The sequence below is a fragment of the Athene cunicularia genome, assembly GCF_003259725.1.
Source record: "Athene cunicularia isolate RWA chromosome 10 unlocalized genomic scaffold, athCun1 chr10_part1, whole genome shotgun sequence".
Lineage (NCBI taxonomy): Eukaryota > Metazoa > Chordata > Aves > Strigiformes > Strigidae > Athene > Athene cunicularia.
This window is the reverse complement of record NW_020799112.1, coordinates 3,221,455-3,240,667: the sequence shown is the minus strand read 5'-3', so window position 1 is coordinate 3,240,667 and position 19,213 is coordinate 3,221,455. Positions and strand designations below refer to the sequence as shown.

Sequence of the window (19,213 nt, the reverse complement as noted above, 5' to 3'; positions counted from 1 at the left end):
TTGGCTCAATATATTGAGAAAAGGTCTATGAAGTCCTGGACAAGGCCACAGATCCTACCCACAATTCATTAAACATCTAATTGAAAGTTGAATCTCTTTATGATGTCAAGCCAGAATTACTTGTGACTTTGGAAGATGAAAGAAGGTGATCAATATATTTCTGAATATTTTACTTGGAGAAAAAAACCCTCTTCATGACAACTTTGAAGAAAACAAGCTGTGACAAAAATGTTTAAAGAACCATTAGTGAACACTTCTTGTCATAGGAAAAATATAACTTCTGTTCAGGTTTTATGGAATGCTTGTGGTAGTGGAACTGTAGAGAAAGAGGGAATAATAGGAGGTGAATGAAAATAGAATTTGGCAAATCAAACATACGCAGAAAGTTTTCCGGAATCAGGCTTGAAAGTAAACTTTTCTCACACACCACAATGCCACCCAACATGCACCTCATGCTTGGCTCAAAAGAAAGAGAAGAACTCATATGAATATCCCTTTATGAGCTTTTGATTATGGGCAAAACCATAAACCAAGTAGTTCATAGGCAATAGAATTAATGAGGCCTGATTTCCCAGCTTTGTGCTTTGTGTTATCTCTGGTGCCTACAAAAAGGTGAACTCATATTGATGCCAGTAAGTCCAAAAGTTACCGGAGAGTGGAGGAAATGGGGAACACTGGGACATTAATCTTACTTCCTTTGAAAACTAAGCTAAAATATGAAAAAGACAAATTATTAAAAGGTCTTGTTAGTAATAAAACTAAGATGTAATAAAATACAGCCTCGCATGTATCTAAAGAATACAAAAATCTATTAGAGAATTTCTGATTACTCACCTGATTTCTTCATTCAAACCATTCATCAAGAATATTTATTAATGTTACTTTTTAAAATACTGAGCCTGAAGAGCTAAAGAAGTACTGTTGTTACAGAGAAGCTTCAGTTTGCTGGAAAGGATAACAGTGAAGGGCAGAGAACTAATGAAACTGTTGAAAAGTTACCTGGCCCTCTCCCGTGCTGCATCTTCCCGTGCTTTTTCTTTCTCTTGTCTCTGCTGTTCAATCCGTGCTTCTTGTTCTTTCCTTTTCATCAGCAGTTCCTCAACTCGTGCTTGCCGTTCTGCTTCTAGGGCTCTTTTGCGCTCCTAGTCATAGAAAAGTAAATTGTAATTTTTCTTTTAGGAAAAAGCAGAAAGGAATTAACAGAAACTGTATTTTAACATGTTTACAGAATTTTATCTTACTTTCATGATGGAGTAAGAACTGTGCTTTTATTAGATAAAGGAACAATATACAAATATGAGTATATTCAGAAGCTTGAACATACACTGAATGTTGAATGAACTAAGCTACACATTACTGGGCCATATATTTTGTTCATTTTGAAAAAGACTATCCACTATAAAACCCCATAGTTCGTTAATGAGAGTATTTGACAACGTTTTAAACATCCTACAGGATACAGGTAATGTAGAAATAACATATGCTCCCTTGGAATGTTAATATTTAAATTATGATTTTGAAACTATCTGAATGATACTATAAAACAAAGTGGAATTTGACAATTTTTGCACTATCACTGATTTTTTTTTTATTTTTTTCTGAACTTTTTACTTTTTTCTGACTATTTAAGAAACCACATGCAATATTGTAAACCTTTCTGACAGAACGGCTAAAATAAAGCATATTTGAAACCTCATATTCAAATAAGACATTTATGAGTAGACATTAAGTTGGTGCATTTTACTAAGAGGAAATGAGATTATTTGGTTTAGCTGAAAGTCTGGGGAGAACTGGATTTTTAATATGTTCCTTAAAACCTTATCTTACTGAAATAATAGTCTGCTTTATATGACAATAAATGAAAAATAGGTATTAAAAAGCATTTTTAAAAATCTACTCCTTGCCACAAACTTCAGCACTGTAAGCACACATCACTATACTAGCAATGAAATTTCATTAGCACAAACAAAAACTTGCTGGAATGATGAACAGTTTTAGATGGCTAGATGAGAGCCCCACATTCTTAAATATTAGCTTTACAAAAATTTAGACATTTTAAAACCAGAAAACATTAATCTTTATTCAAGAAACAAAGAACTACAGAAATAAGTGTATGTTTTTTATTTCATGCACAGCATTTTATATTAATGAATATGATGTTAACTGCACTGTCTTCATCTCCACAGGCAATATATTATAGCTTGGTAATGGATAATTAAAACCATGGCTTTCACAGTAACCATATTCTTCCCTGCATAAAGTTTCGGTAACAGCACTGCATGAACATGCATTGAACATACTGCACTCATAAGGTTTTTCTTAAAATGGAGTAACAAATATTTTTTTTTAAATTGCTTAAGGACAGGCATGAATCACCTACCCAGCATCTATAACACTTCTGCTATAGCAGCTTTAAGACCTACCCTTCTCCTTCTTACTGCTGAAATGTTACAAAATAGAAACACTAGAGTACACTTTTCTAAAGTTGGACAAAGAAGGTAAGATAGAAATCAACAGACTGCATAGCCAAAATGAAAAACTAATATATGTTTCATTGTCCCCCTTCAACTATAGACATATTAATACCTGAACTGCTTCATCACGGGCTTGCTTTTCTTCTTGCCTTCGTTGACGCTCTTCTTGTAATTCATTTAAGCGTTGTTCATATTCTTTTAGTTTATTCAACACATCATGACGTTTGTTCTGAGCTTCTAAGGTGTTTATAAATGCAATTTCATTTACCTGCAAATAATCAGAAGTGTAAAGATCTGGTAAGTTGAAGTAAGTTTCATTCTTCAGGGATTCTGTCCATTTGATAATTAAAATGGTGGGACATTCCTCCAGAATGGGCTGAGGTTAAAAAAATACCAAGTTAAAAATAAGGCTTTGGGGTTTTGTTGGGGTTTTTCGTTTGTTTTGATTTGGTTTGTTTGGGTTTTTAAAACTGGATAGCTCATGGATTATAAAAAAAGATAAATTGAATTATATCAGAACAACAGGAAACTTTGGGTAATTACCAGGAAAACCTTCCCAGTCTTCTCAGCCATGAGATTTCATGAGTCTATTATCTCATTCACAAAATGTAGAATGTTAAGACCCAGCTGGATAAATCAATAAAGTATGTAAGTGCCATCCAACAGGTCTTTTGAACTTTAAATATATGGGTACTTACTGAATAAAAAAGGGAAAGTATACATACTATGAATTAAAAAAAAAATAAAGTTCATTGTCTTAATATTTCTTATCAGTATAGCCTATTTCACAGACATACATTTTTTTTTCAACCACAGGACAGTGCAATACACAAGAATAAAAAATAAAATAATATTAAAAGGCTAAAAGTACTTTAATATGTATACTAAAAATATCAAAGAATATGCTTTTTACTACTTAGGTTCATGAAGGTTAATCAATATTTTGTCCTTGTTACCAGGTTGCTGAACAAAATTCTTGTCAATTTTAGACTTTTAAATGCAAATGCTTTAGAAACTTATATGGATGGGAAAAATCAAACTGTTATTTAACTTTGATTTAATAAAATAAAAATGTTAGAACCAAAGTTACTGAGGAAAATTATAAAAAATTATCATTTATAAACCATACTCAAAACTATGATTGAAATAGAAATTCTTCTGCTGTACCCAAAGTTCATACTTTGTCTGAATCCGGAAAAGAAATTATTTAAGAGGAGATACATGGACAGACAACAACAGATTGCCTAAAGGGTGGTAGGATAACATTTGGTTTTTTGTTTACTGACTTGAATCCATTTACAGAATGGATTTCACAGTTCAGTAAACAAGTAATCACTGGGAATTTAGATTACCAACTGGGCAGCAACAGTTACCAAGGTCTTCAGCTATACTACTCATCAGCTATTTCTCTAAAGCATTATGGCCCAATTAAGCTTTATTTCCAGAACACAAGAACCTCAAGAGGCAGCAGATCTTACACATTTAAACACACACAATACTTGAAACATCTGCTTAGCTGGGGAATTATGGCAAGTGTGATTGAGTTAATATGATTACAGAAGTTACACCAGTGTAATGAAATAATAATGAAGGTATGTTAGAATGAATTAGGGAATCTGGAAATCATTTTAATACAAGAGACAGGAACAGTGACTAAGTAAAAAAGCTAAATCTGTTTTGCTGTGTTTATCTTAAATAGTACAGATGAACAGCTGCATCAATCACAGCTAGAATACATGCTCATTATATAATGTAACATTTTAGTTTGAAGGAGATGCATATATCTTTACTTGGGAAAAACAGTCTTTAGAATCTAAAAACAGTCATTACTGCTGTGCTGGTTTTGGCTGGAATAGAGCTAATTTTCTTCACAGTAGATAGTACAGGGCTATGTTTTGGATTTGTGCTGGAAACAGTGTTGGTAACACAGGGATGTTTTCGTTACTGCTGAGCAGGACTTACACAGAGTCAAGGCCTTTTCAGCTTCTCACCCCACCCCACCAGCGAGGAGCTGGGAGGGGACAGAGCTGGGACAGCTGACCCCACCTGACCCAAGGGATGTCCCAGACCATATGGCATCATGCTCAGCAATAAAACTAGGGGGAAAGTTGGCAGGGGCGGCCACTGCTCGGTGACTGGCTGGGCATCAGTCAGTTGGTAGTGAGCAATTGGTTTCATTTTTATCACTTGTCTTTCCCGGATTTCATTTATCTCTGTTGTTTTCATTTTCCTTGGGTTTTTGGTTGTTTGTTTTTTTTTTTTTTACATGTATTTATTTCCATTAGTAAACTGGTTTTATCTCAACACATATGAGTTTTCTCATTTTTACAATTCCGATTCTCCCCCATCGCACCAGGGCAGCAGAGCTAGGTACAACTAAGGACCACACAGCCTCTAAGGGTTAAACCACAGCAATGTTTATCAAAGTAATATGAAAAAGGTAAACCAAAAAGCATTCATCTAGTGCTTGTCTTATGAAATTACATAATAAAGTCAGAAGAGCACTTAACAAAATACTTATTCTAAAATAATTGCCATGTGCTAATTGTAGGTTTCTATTTAATTACAACTGTTTAACAATATTAGTTGTACAAAACACAGCAACAGAACTATTGTTTGAGGACACAGAATGCTGGATCTAGAATGGATATTTAAGAAAGAAGAGGAGCAATGAACTCTCCCCATTTCTCAGTCTACATGCTGGAAAGCAGAGAAATGATAACCAGATCTTCTACTCCTTCCAGGAGGACTAGATATCACCGAAAATGCTGCCACACTCTGTGAGGAATAAAAGTAGCAAGACGACTATTAACTCTTTATTTCAACCCATCCTTTCTTCCAGTCCAATCCACCATGATGTGAAATAACAGCTAATTAATTTTAAATTCATATTAGAGAAAAATTGTCAGGTGTAGAGATCAGCATATTTCTGCTTCACGGTACACATGTGTTCATATCTAACTTCCACCATCCTTCACAACCTACTCATGAGCACTCTTACATACAAAACATATACAAGCATAACTATTAAATAGTTCCCCTTTAAAATAAAATAACTTACCTTAGCTTCTTCCTCTTGTGCTTTTTTCACAATTGCTTGTAGCTGCACTTCACGTTTAAATTCTGCATGGAGTAATTTCTCCTCCATCATTCTGCGCCTTTGATCTAATAATTCTTCTTTCCATTTCCGTACATCTTTCTCCTGTATATAATGAGTAAATTAATTACTAATACAGTAACAGAAAACAGGGCCTGAATTTTCCTCAGAATTTTCTAATACTTGGTGCTTTATTTACATAAATAAAACAATCTGAGGCCCTACACAAAGCCTGCGTTAGGTTTAACCTCAAGTACACTGATTTGCTAACTGCTTCAGTTTGGCGAGCTTTAGCATTTATGTTGGATACATGCAAAACATTTCTATTTTTATCATGCCTTCCCTGAATCTGAGTTAATATAGTATGTCAACCACACTTTCACAGAAGTTCATGATTTGAAATAATGCTTTCTTTTGTATCTGTGATGCACGAGTCATCTCTGAAAACTATGTGAACTCAAACTCAGAGTAAAATTTCATTTCACCACTAGTTTTAATCTCTAATATTTCTAGACTATGGGGAAAAAAAAGCTTTTCTGAAAGGCAGCAGACGGGTTCCACTGTATTACAGAAAGCTTACCCTCTCCATTAATTTTTGAAGCTTCAGTGTCTTTTCTTCACGTAACTTTTCTCTCAACTGTTGAGCTTTCATTTGTTTCTCTTCATGTTTCTTCTTGGATTCTGCTATTGTTCTTTTAATAAAAAACAAAACAGAGCAAAAGCAAGTGAGACAGCATTAAATGAGAGCGTTGCAAACATTTCTGTGTCGTTTTCAGTAAAAGAAAACAAGCAGGACACTGGAGGTCAATTATTTCCCCTAAATGTAAATACTGTTCTTCCAGTCTTCACAATCTTTATTTATTGGACAATGTAGCACAAGGCTAGTTCATGATGAAATAATACCCTGATTTCTATAACACTTTCCACCCACAGACTTAACGTAGATTTATGAACAGTTTCCTGTGGCCATGAGTTTGGTTGCTCATTTTCACCGGTCAATCAAGACAGGTAACAACTCTAAAACCTTTTGCGTGATGGTGATGACAGCTTCTCGTGCATGTGTATTCCATGTCCAGGTGGACGTGCAGGCTCTTCTTCCACTCTGTCTCCCCAAGAATTACTCTGGCGCCATGATTCGCGAGCTGTATATTAAGGAAACAAAGCCTTGGATAGTTTAAACACGCTTTTCCGGGAGAGGTGCAATTAATGAAGCTTAGTTCCTCTTGACATTCTCTCTCAAATGCGTTCTCTTGAGCCTAGGTGAGGTGCAGACACAGACTGAAGCATCTCTAATCCCCATGCATTTTCAATTATTTTTATTACACTGTTATCCAAATGTTAAGATAAAACTGGGTAACAAATTTTAAAATTCTAATAGAGTGATAGGGGAAGAGAGCTCAAGAACAAAGCCACACAGAGATAGTCTGAGCACATAAGTCGATCTTTCCTAAGGAAATAACAAGAAAAAAAAAACATAACTTGGAATAATATTTAGATGTCAGGGAGATCTTCTGAAACCTTAACTAGTTATGAGTAAAACGGGCATTTTTCTAAATTTTGCTGTCACTTGAACGTAAGCACAACAATATATGAAAATTTACCTTCATAATCTGCCAGAACATCATTCCAGTCCATAGACATACCGCAGAAAGATATGCTTCCATTGCCCATGTTAGCCTGAAATTTAATATGACCCAGACAGTTAAATCATAAACCTTAATGCACAGGTGTACACACAGACTAACCAATGCCAACTCAGCAATTTTCAGCAATGTTTCCAAACTGAACTAGCCACCTCAAAGATGGATGCTGCTCCTGCTGTTTCTGACACTAGAAATGGAGGCTTCTGCTTCACCTAGAGTAGCTCCTGCGTGGTAGTGACGAAAATAACAAGTCCCAGCTCTCCCAGTTTCACACAGAGAAATAGGCAGTGGCACAATGACTGCAACATCAGAGGACTTTGTACCCGTCAGGAGCACTGTGCTGCTGAGTTTAATAAGACTAAATATACCTTAGGCAGTATAATGACACTATTTACTTTATTTGCATGTAGAACAGTTTGTATTAATGCAAAACCAAACACTAACAAAACTCTATATTCATATTGCACTGTCAAAGACAGTCTGAAGTTGGGTGCTTTAAAATAAACCGAACACTCACAGAAAAATCGCTATCATTGTCAGTCTCAATATTAATGTCGTTGTTTTCCTCTGCTTCAATCTCTCTAGTTAATTGCTCTTCTTCTGCAATAGCACTAGCAATGGCTTCTTCATTTGCCTTTTCCAAGCGATCTGCTAACTCTTCTTTCTTAGCAAGGACTTCTGCCATAGACTGTAGGAAACATGAAACCAGAAAAAAAAAACAAAATCAGCAGCAGGCACAAAAAAGTGGTTTTCATATAGTTAATATGAATTATATGACACTTTGCTCAACTTCCAATTACTTGTCATTCCTTTACTGCTATATTTTGTGATGGTAACTGAAACATAAACTCTACTAAAACTGTTAGCAACTATTAACTCATTTCATAGTTACATGAAACACTTAAGAAATTAATTATCATCCACAATTCCAAAACATATTATATGAACACTGTCATTAAAACCAGAAAAGACAGTTCTCCAATTACTCTTTTAAATATCTAGTCTTAGGGACTAAGCAATGCATACTCTGAAACATTAGTGGCATGCCCTGCTGTTATCTCCAGAAAAGGAATCATGCTCTGAAGTATTATTTAAAGATGAAAATGGATCTGCAGACGAACTGTTACCTGGAAACTTTACTATAGTTAATACAAGAGAAACTCAGGCTATACTTGTTCTTCAACATGAATGACAAGATAGTTAGGCAAGAATGTAAACCTGAATATGCTGTCTTCTTGTTCTCTAACGTCCAATATTAACCGGCTCATTTCCACTCGGCTACCAAACAGTACCCAAACTGGTGTTCAAAGCAATCTAATCAGGAGTAGTAAAATGCTCACAAGAGACACAGATCCCACCAAAGTGTCAGCATTCTGAACTATTAATAACTGAGAATCTGAAACAATGTTAGTGGGTGAGATGCTAGATACCAGCTCTAAAAACAGATACTTGACTTGGAAATTACCTAGCAGGTGTCCAGTTTGTAAAAGATGTTAAAGGGAAAGTGATTTACAGGAAAACTTCTGCAAATCAGAATTTTAATCTAGTTTCTGAAAAAAAAAACCCAAAAAAAACCAAAACAAAGCATAACCTGAAAATATAACCTGGGTTTTACACAGCATTATCGTGTATTCTCCACTCAGAGAATCCAGTAATCAGACACACCTTGAAATCCGCAGAATTCTACAGACAAGAAAGGACACTCTTTTTGGGAAGCCACATAAAAACTGAATACTGACTTCACATTTGTTGCTTAAGAATGGCAGTCGTCCAAATTGCTAGTTGCATAGTAACACCCAAGAGAGCAGTTCAGCTAGTCTTAAAAGACAGAGGTCTACATTTGTTTCTAACAGAATTCTGATAGCCCATGTGTTTCCAGTTTGAATAATTAGCAAAACTGGAGTAAGAATTTAAGTCTGATTTAAAATGATTGATAGTGGAAGGAAATGAAAAATTATGGCAAACATATAAGTAATACATAAAAAGTAGTAAGAGCACAGATCTCTTTATTCCAAATAACACATTTATATCTTTCTAGTTTAAGTTCCGAAACTTCACTGGAATTAAATCCTATCTTGAAAAGTATTGGTGCAATAAGTTGTTTTTTCTACAGTAAGTACCTTACAGACTTTTCCACAATTTCTACAGCAGGTTAACAAACACTATGTAAAACAGAATGAGAAAATTAAGGCTTATATTTATTATTTACTCAGAAACCTTATGAGATTTCTTACCAATCTGGCAGCACTCACATTTGAAATATCCGAGGGATCCATTTCAGTTTCAGTTTTAGCTTCTTCTGTTTGATGCCGATTTATACTATCGGTGATCTGGGAAGAAGTTTCATTAATCTGCAGAGTTTTTGAAGCACAGTCAGTATTTGTGAGAACTGGAGACATCTCAGAAATTATTTGTAAGGAAACTTCTTGCAACAGTGTGCCAGTGCTCCCATTGTCTTCTGAGGCATGTGCTGTGAACTAACAACAGGCATTTGAAAAAATTAACAAAATTTTGTAACATACTGATTTTTAAAGTCAGCAGGGTCAAAAGGATTTTAACAAAGTACCTGGCAATCTTACAGTGAGTGATGTAAACAATTCTGTGTATATTTCCGTTGCTCATAATCTTGCAAAAGTTGGATCTTTCTACACTCTTCTATGTGTGAGATGTGCTTAATGCTAAGTTTTTGGAAAACATGGGAAACCGGTCCACAGCATTGTAAAATATACGGTTCATCTCACAATTTTTAACTTGCCAATTTGGACACAGATCTTAATGCGTTTCCATAAATGTAACCGAAATAACCATTATTTTAAAATCCTTTTCCAGTCTGGTTAGTGAAGAAAAGCTCTAGACAACACTACCTTCAGGAAATGCTCTAAAGAAAAAGTTGCAAGATTTAAGGTTCGAAAATGGTTCAAAATTGTACTGACCTGAGTCTTTTCAATAAGAGGACCTTCAGACTGATGTGAAGGATCTTTCTGTACAAGCTCTGTGCTTTTCGATGCACCACTGTCAGTAACCAAACTCCCATGCTTATTCTCTGATGGTGGTGAAATGACATTTTCTTTGTCACTGTCACCTTTGGACTTCAGTGATTCTGCAGCTACAAGAGTTTTTGTTGCCAAAGCCGTGGATCGAGATCGAACAGGCCTTCCACGCTGAACTGTTTCCCAGCCCTCTGCATCCTTTCGATCTACATATAAATAAAATAACCCATTCTAAGAAAGGGAGACTTATAAATAGAAGTATTATAAACAACTATTTTATTACAGTATCACACAAGTTGTGTGATGAAAATGTTCTCTTTAAAAATCAATACCAAAAAAAAAAAAATCAATGAAATATTCTTTAGCAAAGCTTTTTACTTCAAGGAGTGCTATCAGTTTCACAAACACTGAACAACTCTATTCACAGGACCAGTTCCATTATGTCAAGAAGCTAAGCTACTCATGTGAATCATGTGAAAAATGGCAACACATACTTAAGCATTTCATGCTTATGTTGCTATTTCATGAGATGGTAAGCACAACAAATCAACTATACTCTTGTTGCTCTTTGTAGCAACAGTAACATCAGAGGTCTTTTGAGAAAGTGTAAATCTCTGCAAGTAGACGTAATTGCACGTCTTAGTATTGTCCAGAAATGGCTTACTATTCTTCCAGAAATGTTTTCTTTACTTTTTCCATTTTGGAAAATATCTTTTCCTGGATTCCAGGAAATAGCAAAACATTGCTACAGTGGGACTACAAATTGAAGGAGAAAATACAACAGTAGTTTTCTTCAATTTACTTTGATGACTAAATAGCTGTTAAATATGATTTGCTGATCAATATTTCTGATATCTGATCTTGGTACCTACCTGAAAAGCCTTCAAAGTTACATATATCTGTCTAAAGTATCAGGTCTTAAGTGTGATTAGATTTCTAGAATATCTAGAATACCTTTTTCATATATAAGATTTTTGGTGACGAGTAATTAATAACAGCACACAATTTCCCATATATTTTGAAATAATTGTAATTCTTTTCAGACCTGTTAGTGCAACTCAGATGTCTGAAAGGTAAGCTCCTATGTACTTGTTTGCTGAACAAAAAGTCTTGCAAAAAACTCAAGAACTAACTATGCATGGTATTCTCCAACGTAGTTTTGGCATAAACTATTTTTAGGATCATTCATATAAGAGGAAGAGAAGGGCGTGAGAGATTATTTTTACTCGGAGGAGTAGAGAATCAAAAAAAACCTACACTAAATTGTCTGCTTTACTGAGGGGAAAAAAATAGAATAGAATAGAACTTGTATAAGAAAATTAATTCTCTGGATATTTCTAAAGCTTTTACTAACAAAGATGGTCCTGTAACTCAGGCATAAAGATCAGAGCTCAAACATTAAAGTTTAACATAAATATGAATAGAAATAAGTATGAGTCTACTCATTTGTCAAAAAATGTAACTTGAAACACCCAAGAGTGGTGAGAAAACTAAATTATTTATGTATTATGATGAACTGCAGAATACCAACTTAAAGACTGGCTTAAAACTTGCATTTCTAGAGATTTGATTTTTAAAAGCAAAATATAAAGTGGTTTAAAAAATGTAAAGTAAGTGTTATGCTCTCTAAAAATACCACCTGCTTTCAATAGGAACACATAGTAGTTAGGTTACAAGAACTGAGGCATCTCTACAGACTGCCACTAACATCTATATGCAGGTCAACATACCCATGGGGAGATGAGAGAACAAAATATTTTTTGTATGTTTATTTTAAAGTAATTTACAGTATATAAAAAGGATCTGTCTTAGCATGAATTTTCATGGTCAGAAATCCTTGAGTCTTTTTAAATTTCCCTCCAGGGCACATGTTTCTGGCAACTCTAAAGTACAGAAATATAACGCCTTCACTGGAAGTTCAATCCTACAAAGTACTGCAGTGGCACAGCCATAGCACTGTAAATAAAAATGAAGATTACTTTAGATAAAGATAAAACTGTTGGACCTACTGGACTAAACTACCTTTAGGTGGACTCGAACCAACGTTCAACATCAGCAGTAACCAGTAAACTGGAAATTAGCCTAAACCAGAACTAAGGGCACTTTCATCCTTTGCTACTTTTGGCATCTAGCATTTTACAAACATTAAGTGCTCATTTAATTAGTGGGGTTTTTTAACATCTCAGGTTAAAACACAGCAGCCCAAACCAATGCCTGGTGAAATCATGAGTTACCAGTAAAGTTAACAGAACTGTATTGAAATTTATCTCAGCTGAGTAGCTCATACAACAGCTGTTTTAATGTAACTATATAATTGTTCACAAATTTTAACAATACTGATACTATGACAGATGCAAAAAGATAATTCAATTTGATATTTTACTGTTGAAACTGTTTTACTCTAGAAAATTTGCTGTATATTTTAAAGCAAAGCAAGTTCCAAAAATGTGTGTGAATGACTGTAGATGATCATTTCAGATTACTGATGGTAACCAGAGACAGCATACCTCTGCAAAAAGCCCTTCTATGTTCATTCCCCCTATGTGCACTTGCACGTGCTTCAGTATGCACCACTGATTAGAGAGGGGAATGGCACTCAAAAAGATAGATTGTATTTTTTGCCTTGCCACAGACTTTCCATTTGACCCCTGTAAGTGACTTTGGCTTTATTTTCATTTCTTCATCTTTATATGGAAAAAATATTATTACCTACAAGACCAAGTCATCAAAACACGTTATTACCTCTCAGAGACAGTCTTATCTCCAATAATACTCCAGAGAATGGGGTTTTAATTCCACAAGAATCACAAACAGACTTATTGTAGAAAGCCCCAGGCACACAGCCTGTGCAGAATATAGACCCTGCACGACGTGGGACAACAAGGGCTGCTTAGGCCCCTTGTATATCACAGCTGCTCCTACCCCACTGACTTTTGTAATTGGTAGGACCACAGAGATTTTGCTGTATATAGCTTATGATAAAATTTGGCCAAGAAATCTCCCTGGTAAGTAATAAACAGACAATGAAGAGATTGTTCAGAAAACTACTGAAATAAACCAAAAAAACCAACACTGCTTTACTGAAGCAGACATAGATTGCAATTTCTTTTGCTTGTCATTTGTGAAACAAGATTGGTGCAAGATTTCACTTCTACTTGTTCTGTAAATTAAAGTCAGCTCTTAAATAAGGCATCCCTTCTACATTAGAAGAGATCAGGAGATAGCCTTTAAGTAGTAATTTACTAGTATCTACTGAAGTTAATTCTACCAGGAAAAAAAAAAAAAATTCTTGCCTGCCTTGCCTAGTTGACTCCTTGTTTCATGGCATATTTTTTAATACTCTAAATGATAGAATTAATCAGAATAAAATTATTCAGAGCATAGAAAAGCCATCATCACACTTACTACAATAAGAGTGAATCTTTTAGTAAAAGCCGTATGTGTTCAATTTTTAATTTGTATTTTTTCACTGTCAGATTCGTAGTTACTGCTCAAGACTCATCCAATTATTTTAACAGCACAGAAATACTTGCGCTTGAAAGAATATTGTTTGGTTAATTCTTTAAGTACAAAACAGTTTTTAATGCAAGCATGTATTCAGATTGATTCATTTGGAATCAGTTTAACAGTTTTATGCCATCTGACAACTAGCTGTGCACAAGAAGTTACTTTTTCATTTTAATTCGCTTATCAGTTTAGTATTCAGTCATTTTTTAACAAAAAGTTTGCAAAGCCAGTACATTTATTAACATTAAGTCACACAGTTCCTAATCTGAAGCAAAGCTAATACTCAGTAGGGTATCACCCTTCCTTCACTTTTTTCCCTAAGTCTGGAATTCTTTTCATATAGCCCAGTAGCCCTGTCCACATGCTAAGTATCACATGCTGGGTTTGATTACTCCTAGAGTTTTGTTAATGAATAATTCATCTGACTACCTTGATCATTCTCTAGTTACATTTGAACTTCCCTGTCCCTGCTTGCTCTTGTATTACATGGAAGTGACAAGCCATCTGTTATCTTGAGGCCCTCAGAGCCACCAGGGCCTTATTCTTTCGAAGTTACTCCATCTGGAAGAGCTGGCCAAGCAGCCTTACTGGCAACATCAATAAAATGAATCTAGGCAAGTATGTGCAAAACTCTTCGGAGTTCTACCTCAGGAGATGCATGTCCCTTCTTAAAAATTTACTTACAAGTAATATACTACCAAAGCCTATGTGACCTTCCCCATTCATTACTAAACTTCAGCCCCAATTTCTTTTTTAAATCTAAAGTTGTACTATTGTATCTGAGAGACACTTTGGAAAACCATGATTACTTGAGAATTTGAAGCAAATCTAGAGACATGAACTCAGCCAAAACACAGTTACACAGCAGAAGACATGAAAACTAGAACAATAAAATAAAAAAATATGAAACCACAGTGAAAATGTAGTGTTGCAAGAAGTGGTAAAATTACAAATCATAACAAGAGATGGTGAGTTAACAGGCAAGACTTTAGAGATGTTAACTGTCAGGCTACTTTTAATGGTCACTTAAAAATAGAAGGGGGTGGGAGGATAGGAGAAGGGAGTTACTGTAAAATTTTCAAGAGAAATTGTGCTTAAGGATTTGACAATCCTGTCAAGAATAAACTATCTTTTGCTGTTGGTGATGACATTCCTTCAAGTTCTTCTCAAGACACAGGAGCTACACATTCTTCCACAAGATCAGGTGCCAGCATGTCTGAGCCCAAACCAGGTCAGTTACTTCAGAGGACTGCATGTCCTGCAAAGTCTGAAGTCCTAGCTACATTACAAAGACCATCTATTCACAGTTATGGACAGGAGCAATTAATACAGGAAACATAATAATAATGAATAAAACTAGATTTCAAGTGTGGCAACAGGAAAAAAAATATCAGTATTTGTGAGAAGTTTGCACATTCTTGACTGCCCTTTCTCCTACGTTATGTACAAACAATAATTATTCTAATTGTAAGCACCTACTTCCAGTCTTAATACATACTCTAAACTTGTGTAATCTATCTCACCTCTTACCATGAGCACCTGGGAATTAATCTCATGCTAGTCTATTACCTCTGTGTACTACTGTTAATAATCCAATCTTTCCTCCTGCCATAAACTGTTCAAACAATGATTCATGTTTCATATTGTAGAAAACACTGAAGCATGAAAGACAAAAATATTATTTTTTATAATTCATTAAAATAATTGAAGGTAATGCTAAGTTTAATGAGGGAAAAGAGATAAGATGATTCGACCTCGTTTAATTATGCATCCAGAAAAAAATAACTTAAAGAAATATCTGGAAAAATAATGTTTTCTCTCCAAGGACAGACAGTTAAATTTGGAAATTGTCAACCATTAAACAGATACAGTATTACACCACTCATCTACTTCACAAAACTATTGTGAGACCTGATGATAATGTTGTTGGAAATCGCCAGAGAAAAAGTGTTTTAGGGAAATCTTGCCACTGTAAGCCCCAGCTGGGCTTTAGGGTGGGCAAGGGAGCACTACAGGGTGGCAGGAGGAATCCTCCCTCCCACAAGGCTTGAAGCTACCTAACAGCTGTGAGTGCATTAGCTGGCGAACAGGCAGAGCAGATGATACACAAGCCCCATATCTGCTTCAATAATGCATGTGAAGAGCCTGTGTGAGACTCCCTTTGCGTAAACTTCACAAATCCTCTCGTGCTCCAATCAGGGAGGTTAATTTGATTTTATCAAAGTGATTCTAGCCTCCATACAAAGGGTAACATGCTCCTAACGAGAATCTGATTTGTTAAAAATATTACAATTTAGCCATGAGAAAATAATTGAAGTTCCCCAATGCTGAATGTCAGAAATAAGAGATTCTTAAGAATAAACAAAGCCTCTAGAAGGAACGACAGTGATTTCTTAAAATGAAGTGTTTCATGTCTGAATTGCATAGTGTTATTTGATTTTGAAAATTACTGAACATTTACAGGCCAGTACTAGAGGCCCTAAGCAGTTTCACTCTTGGAGTTCATCAGCTGCAGGTAACAGATAATAAAACACAGCACAACAATGACCCTTCAGCCCTTTCAATGCATAAAACTAACATAAGGATAAGCTCTTCTGTTTTCCTTTTAGCCTCTTAAAAATACATTATTCCTATGGAAGTGCAGAGCAGTTTTATTCCCTGTGTAACTAACAAAATTCTCCATTCTCACAAGAATCCCTAATTAAGGTATTTCAACAACAGCTTGGAGTCTGTCACTTTAAAATGAGTGATAATCAATACGAAAAGATTTTGTTATGAATAGCTTCAACTACTGACAAAAATTAAAAGTGGAATAACACCAAAAATTCAGCCAAACTGCTACTGTTCTCTAACCAGCTCACTGCAACTATATACAGCAAGATATTCCCTCATGCAAACAGCATCAATCAGTTCCCATTCAAACAACCCTTTTTAGAGTCTGGTTTCGATTGCGCTCTCCTAAGCAGAAGAATCTGCATGCTACTGAACTCACTTAGGCTAAATTGCAAGACATTTGGACAAGGTATTTTAGTTCCATAATATACCACAGGCCTCCAAACCACTACACACGACTTCTACTACTTCTAGGTTGAATGTACAACTACCTTAAATTTATACATGCTCTTCCTGTAATTTTTCTTTTAAAAAAACAAATTATGAACATTTCTTTTTAATTTCTTTCAGAACATCCATTTCTACATCCTGCTGATTTTGCACTAAGTCATCTGGGACCACACATGAAAAAAATAAATTGAAAAAATGCATCTCTGAAAACAATCTCAAGAGTTCCAGTGTGTGAAAAGAAACTAATTTTAGAAACCAAATGTTAAAAGTTTTTTATGTCTACAACAAAACAAATCTCTCTAGAACAAAAGACCCTTGCATCAAGCATTCTCCAAGGAGAATTTTTAGAAAAAGAATTCATAACAATGTGGTAATTCTTGTCTTCAAAGAAAAAAAAAAATCGCTACTTCAACACAGTTCTAATAACATAATCTCCCTGGGCACATAAAAGTACCTTGAGCTCTTTTACAGATTCCTGGAAATGTACTGTTCTTTATATTATTAAACCATTCCAAATTGCAGTCAGTTAAACTGTCAGTTTGTGACCAAAGACCTTTCATTTTTTGGGGGTCCTATGTACTGGTATTTTGACAGATCAAATTCCAGTTAGTGGAAATACAGTGGAATGTTACCTACAAGTGAAAACACATATTTGTCTCAAACTTAACTATTATAATGTATGGCTCCATTAATCTTTTATCTCAATACTTAATTTAAACATTGTATTTTTGAAAATTAGATTTCATTTTGGTTTGCAAACAGATCATCACATTCTGAAATAACTTTATACCACACAGTTTGTGAAAGTAGCTTAAGCCACTTAAAGAGACTTGCCATTTTTCCGCGATGACTTCTGTGCTGGAGGTGGCAGACAGGTTTGTGTTGTTGCTAGCTCAGGACTGGCAGCTTTAGCTCCATGATTGGCTTTTACCTTATCAGCCCAACTGACACCAGGAGCCAGGCGTGTTGCAGAAATTGTCACTGCAGGGTTCCTAAATGAAAGTCATAGCTCTTTTTAGTGTCTTATTTTTAGTGTTTAGAATTGTTCATTAGAAAACTTTATCAGGACACTCTCTCCTTCATCTTGGCATTCAATCATTCAGACTAAAAGCTAGTTCCAAAAACTGGAACCTACTATAAAACAATAGGGAAAGCTTACTATAGTAACTCTTCACACAGCCTGTCTCATTTTCTCTTTACAGTTTTAAAAAACGAAATTTGTAGCTCTTGAACATTAAAACCTCAGTAGATTTCTCATCAGCAAAATCCCTATAAATTTAACTCATGAAAAAAGTAAATCTAAGAACAGAAAAAAGGATGCAGCAATGAAACAGCAGGTGGGGTGTTTTTTGTTTCTACTTGGTAACTAACATTGATAAACACATATTCCCAGTAACAGAAAAAAATCAGAAGACAGAAAATAATGCTGCATCTGAAGAAAAATCTCAAAATTATATATTTTTTCTATTCAGTAGTCAATGAACTAAATTAACAAGAAGCTAAATTATCAGATTAAAAATTTTTTAATGTGTAATGACTGAAGAAACACGCAACACTAGCGACGGACAAACAGTTCCCACATGAAATATTCTCTGATACTAAATGCTAAAATAGAAATAAACATATATGGTGAGTATTTATAAATATAAACAGCTCTTCTACTGTGTCTTCCTAGGGCCAGCCTAATTTCATCTATGAACTGCATAGCATGCACTGCAACCATTACTAGTATAAGGAGTCTAACAAAGCATATGGGTAGGAAGTCCAAGAAGTGCAGGTTTAATTGCAAATGTAGATCACACAAATCTGTAACATACTCTGTTCCCGGGTTAAGTAAATAAAGAACAGATCTATTTTCTATTATCTATTCAGCAAAAAACAACTGTAAATCTGGAAGGCAATTCTATTAACTTTCAGAAAGGTCCAAGTTAACACTGACCACCCAAACTTCAAATTTCTGTATGGACAGAACTAGCGTCGTTTTATAATTATTTTGTTTTGATTTTTGTAAAAGGTTGCCATTTTCTGCACAAGGCTTAGAGTAAAAACCTATATAGTTTTAGTTAAGCGAATGAAAGCAAATTTTTTTAAATTGGTAACATTCAAAGCACAGGTTCAAGTGTCCAATTCTATTCTGTAACAAGAGTCATTATATCTGCAATCACACAACTGATTTCTCTTCCAAGCTTTATAACACTGATAAAAACAGTCCAACAAATCCAGCTTCCTCTTCAGCTAAAGCAAATCAAGGACAAAGAAATTAATATCTTGCAAGTTTCAAACACATGCGTAGAACCCCCCCATACCCTTGGACTGTTCACTTATTTTAAGACCAGTGAGATATCAATTTGGTGTTATTTCCTATTTTTATCAAGTCAGTCATCAAAAAACCCTATCAGAAATAATTCCATAAATTATAAAAATGTGGCTGGTTGGTTT

The 19,213-nt window shown here is 35.0% G+C and overlaps 1 protein-coding gene across 2 annotated transcripts in view; it reads right to left on the bottom strand.

Annotated features, from left to right (window-relative positions):
- The window catches only part of SCAPER (S-phase cyclin A associated protein in the ER), a 167,449-nt gene that overhangs the window by 109,267 nt on the left and 38,969 nt on the right, over nt 1–19,213 (bottom strand). The window contains exons 8-17 of one of the 2 annotated variants that reach the window (XM_026856249.1): nt 17,609–17,766; nt 10,148–10,410; nt 9,449–9,691; nt 7,732–7,902; nt 7,173–7,248; nt 6,596–6,713; nt 6,152–6,263; nt 5,536–5,676; nt 2,587–2,742; nt 1,000–1,142 (exon numbers count right to left, since the gene is read on the bottom strand). In XM_026856249.1, coding sequence (XP_026712050.1) covers nt 1,000–1,142; nt 2,587–2,742; nt 5,536–5,676; nt 6,152–6,263; nt 6,596–6,713; nt 7,173–7,248; nt 7,732–7,902; nt 9,449–9,691; nt 10,148–10,410; nt 17,609–17,766 — 1,581 coding nt within the window. The remainder of the gene's footprint in view (nt 1–999; nt 1,143–2,586; nt 2,743–5,535; nt 5,677–6,151; nt 6,264–6,595; nt 6,714–7,172; nt 7,249–7,731; nt 7,903–9,448; nt 9,692–10,147; nt 10,411–17,608; nt 17,767–19,213) is intronic. The other variant, XM_026856250.1, reaches the window with a different exon arrangement.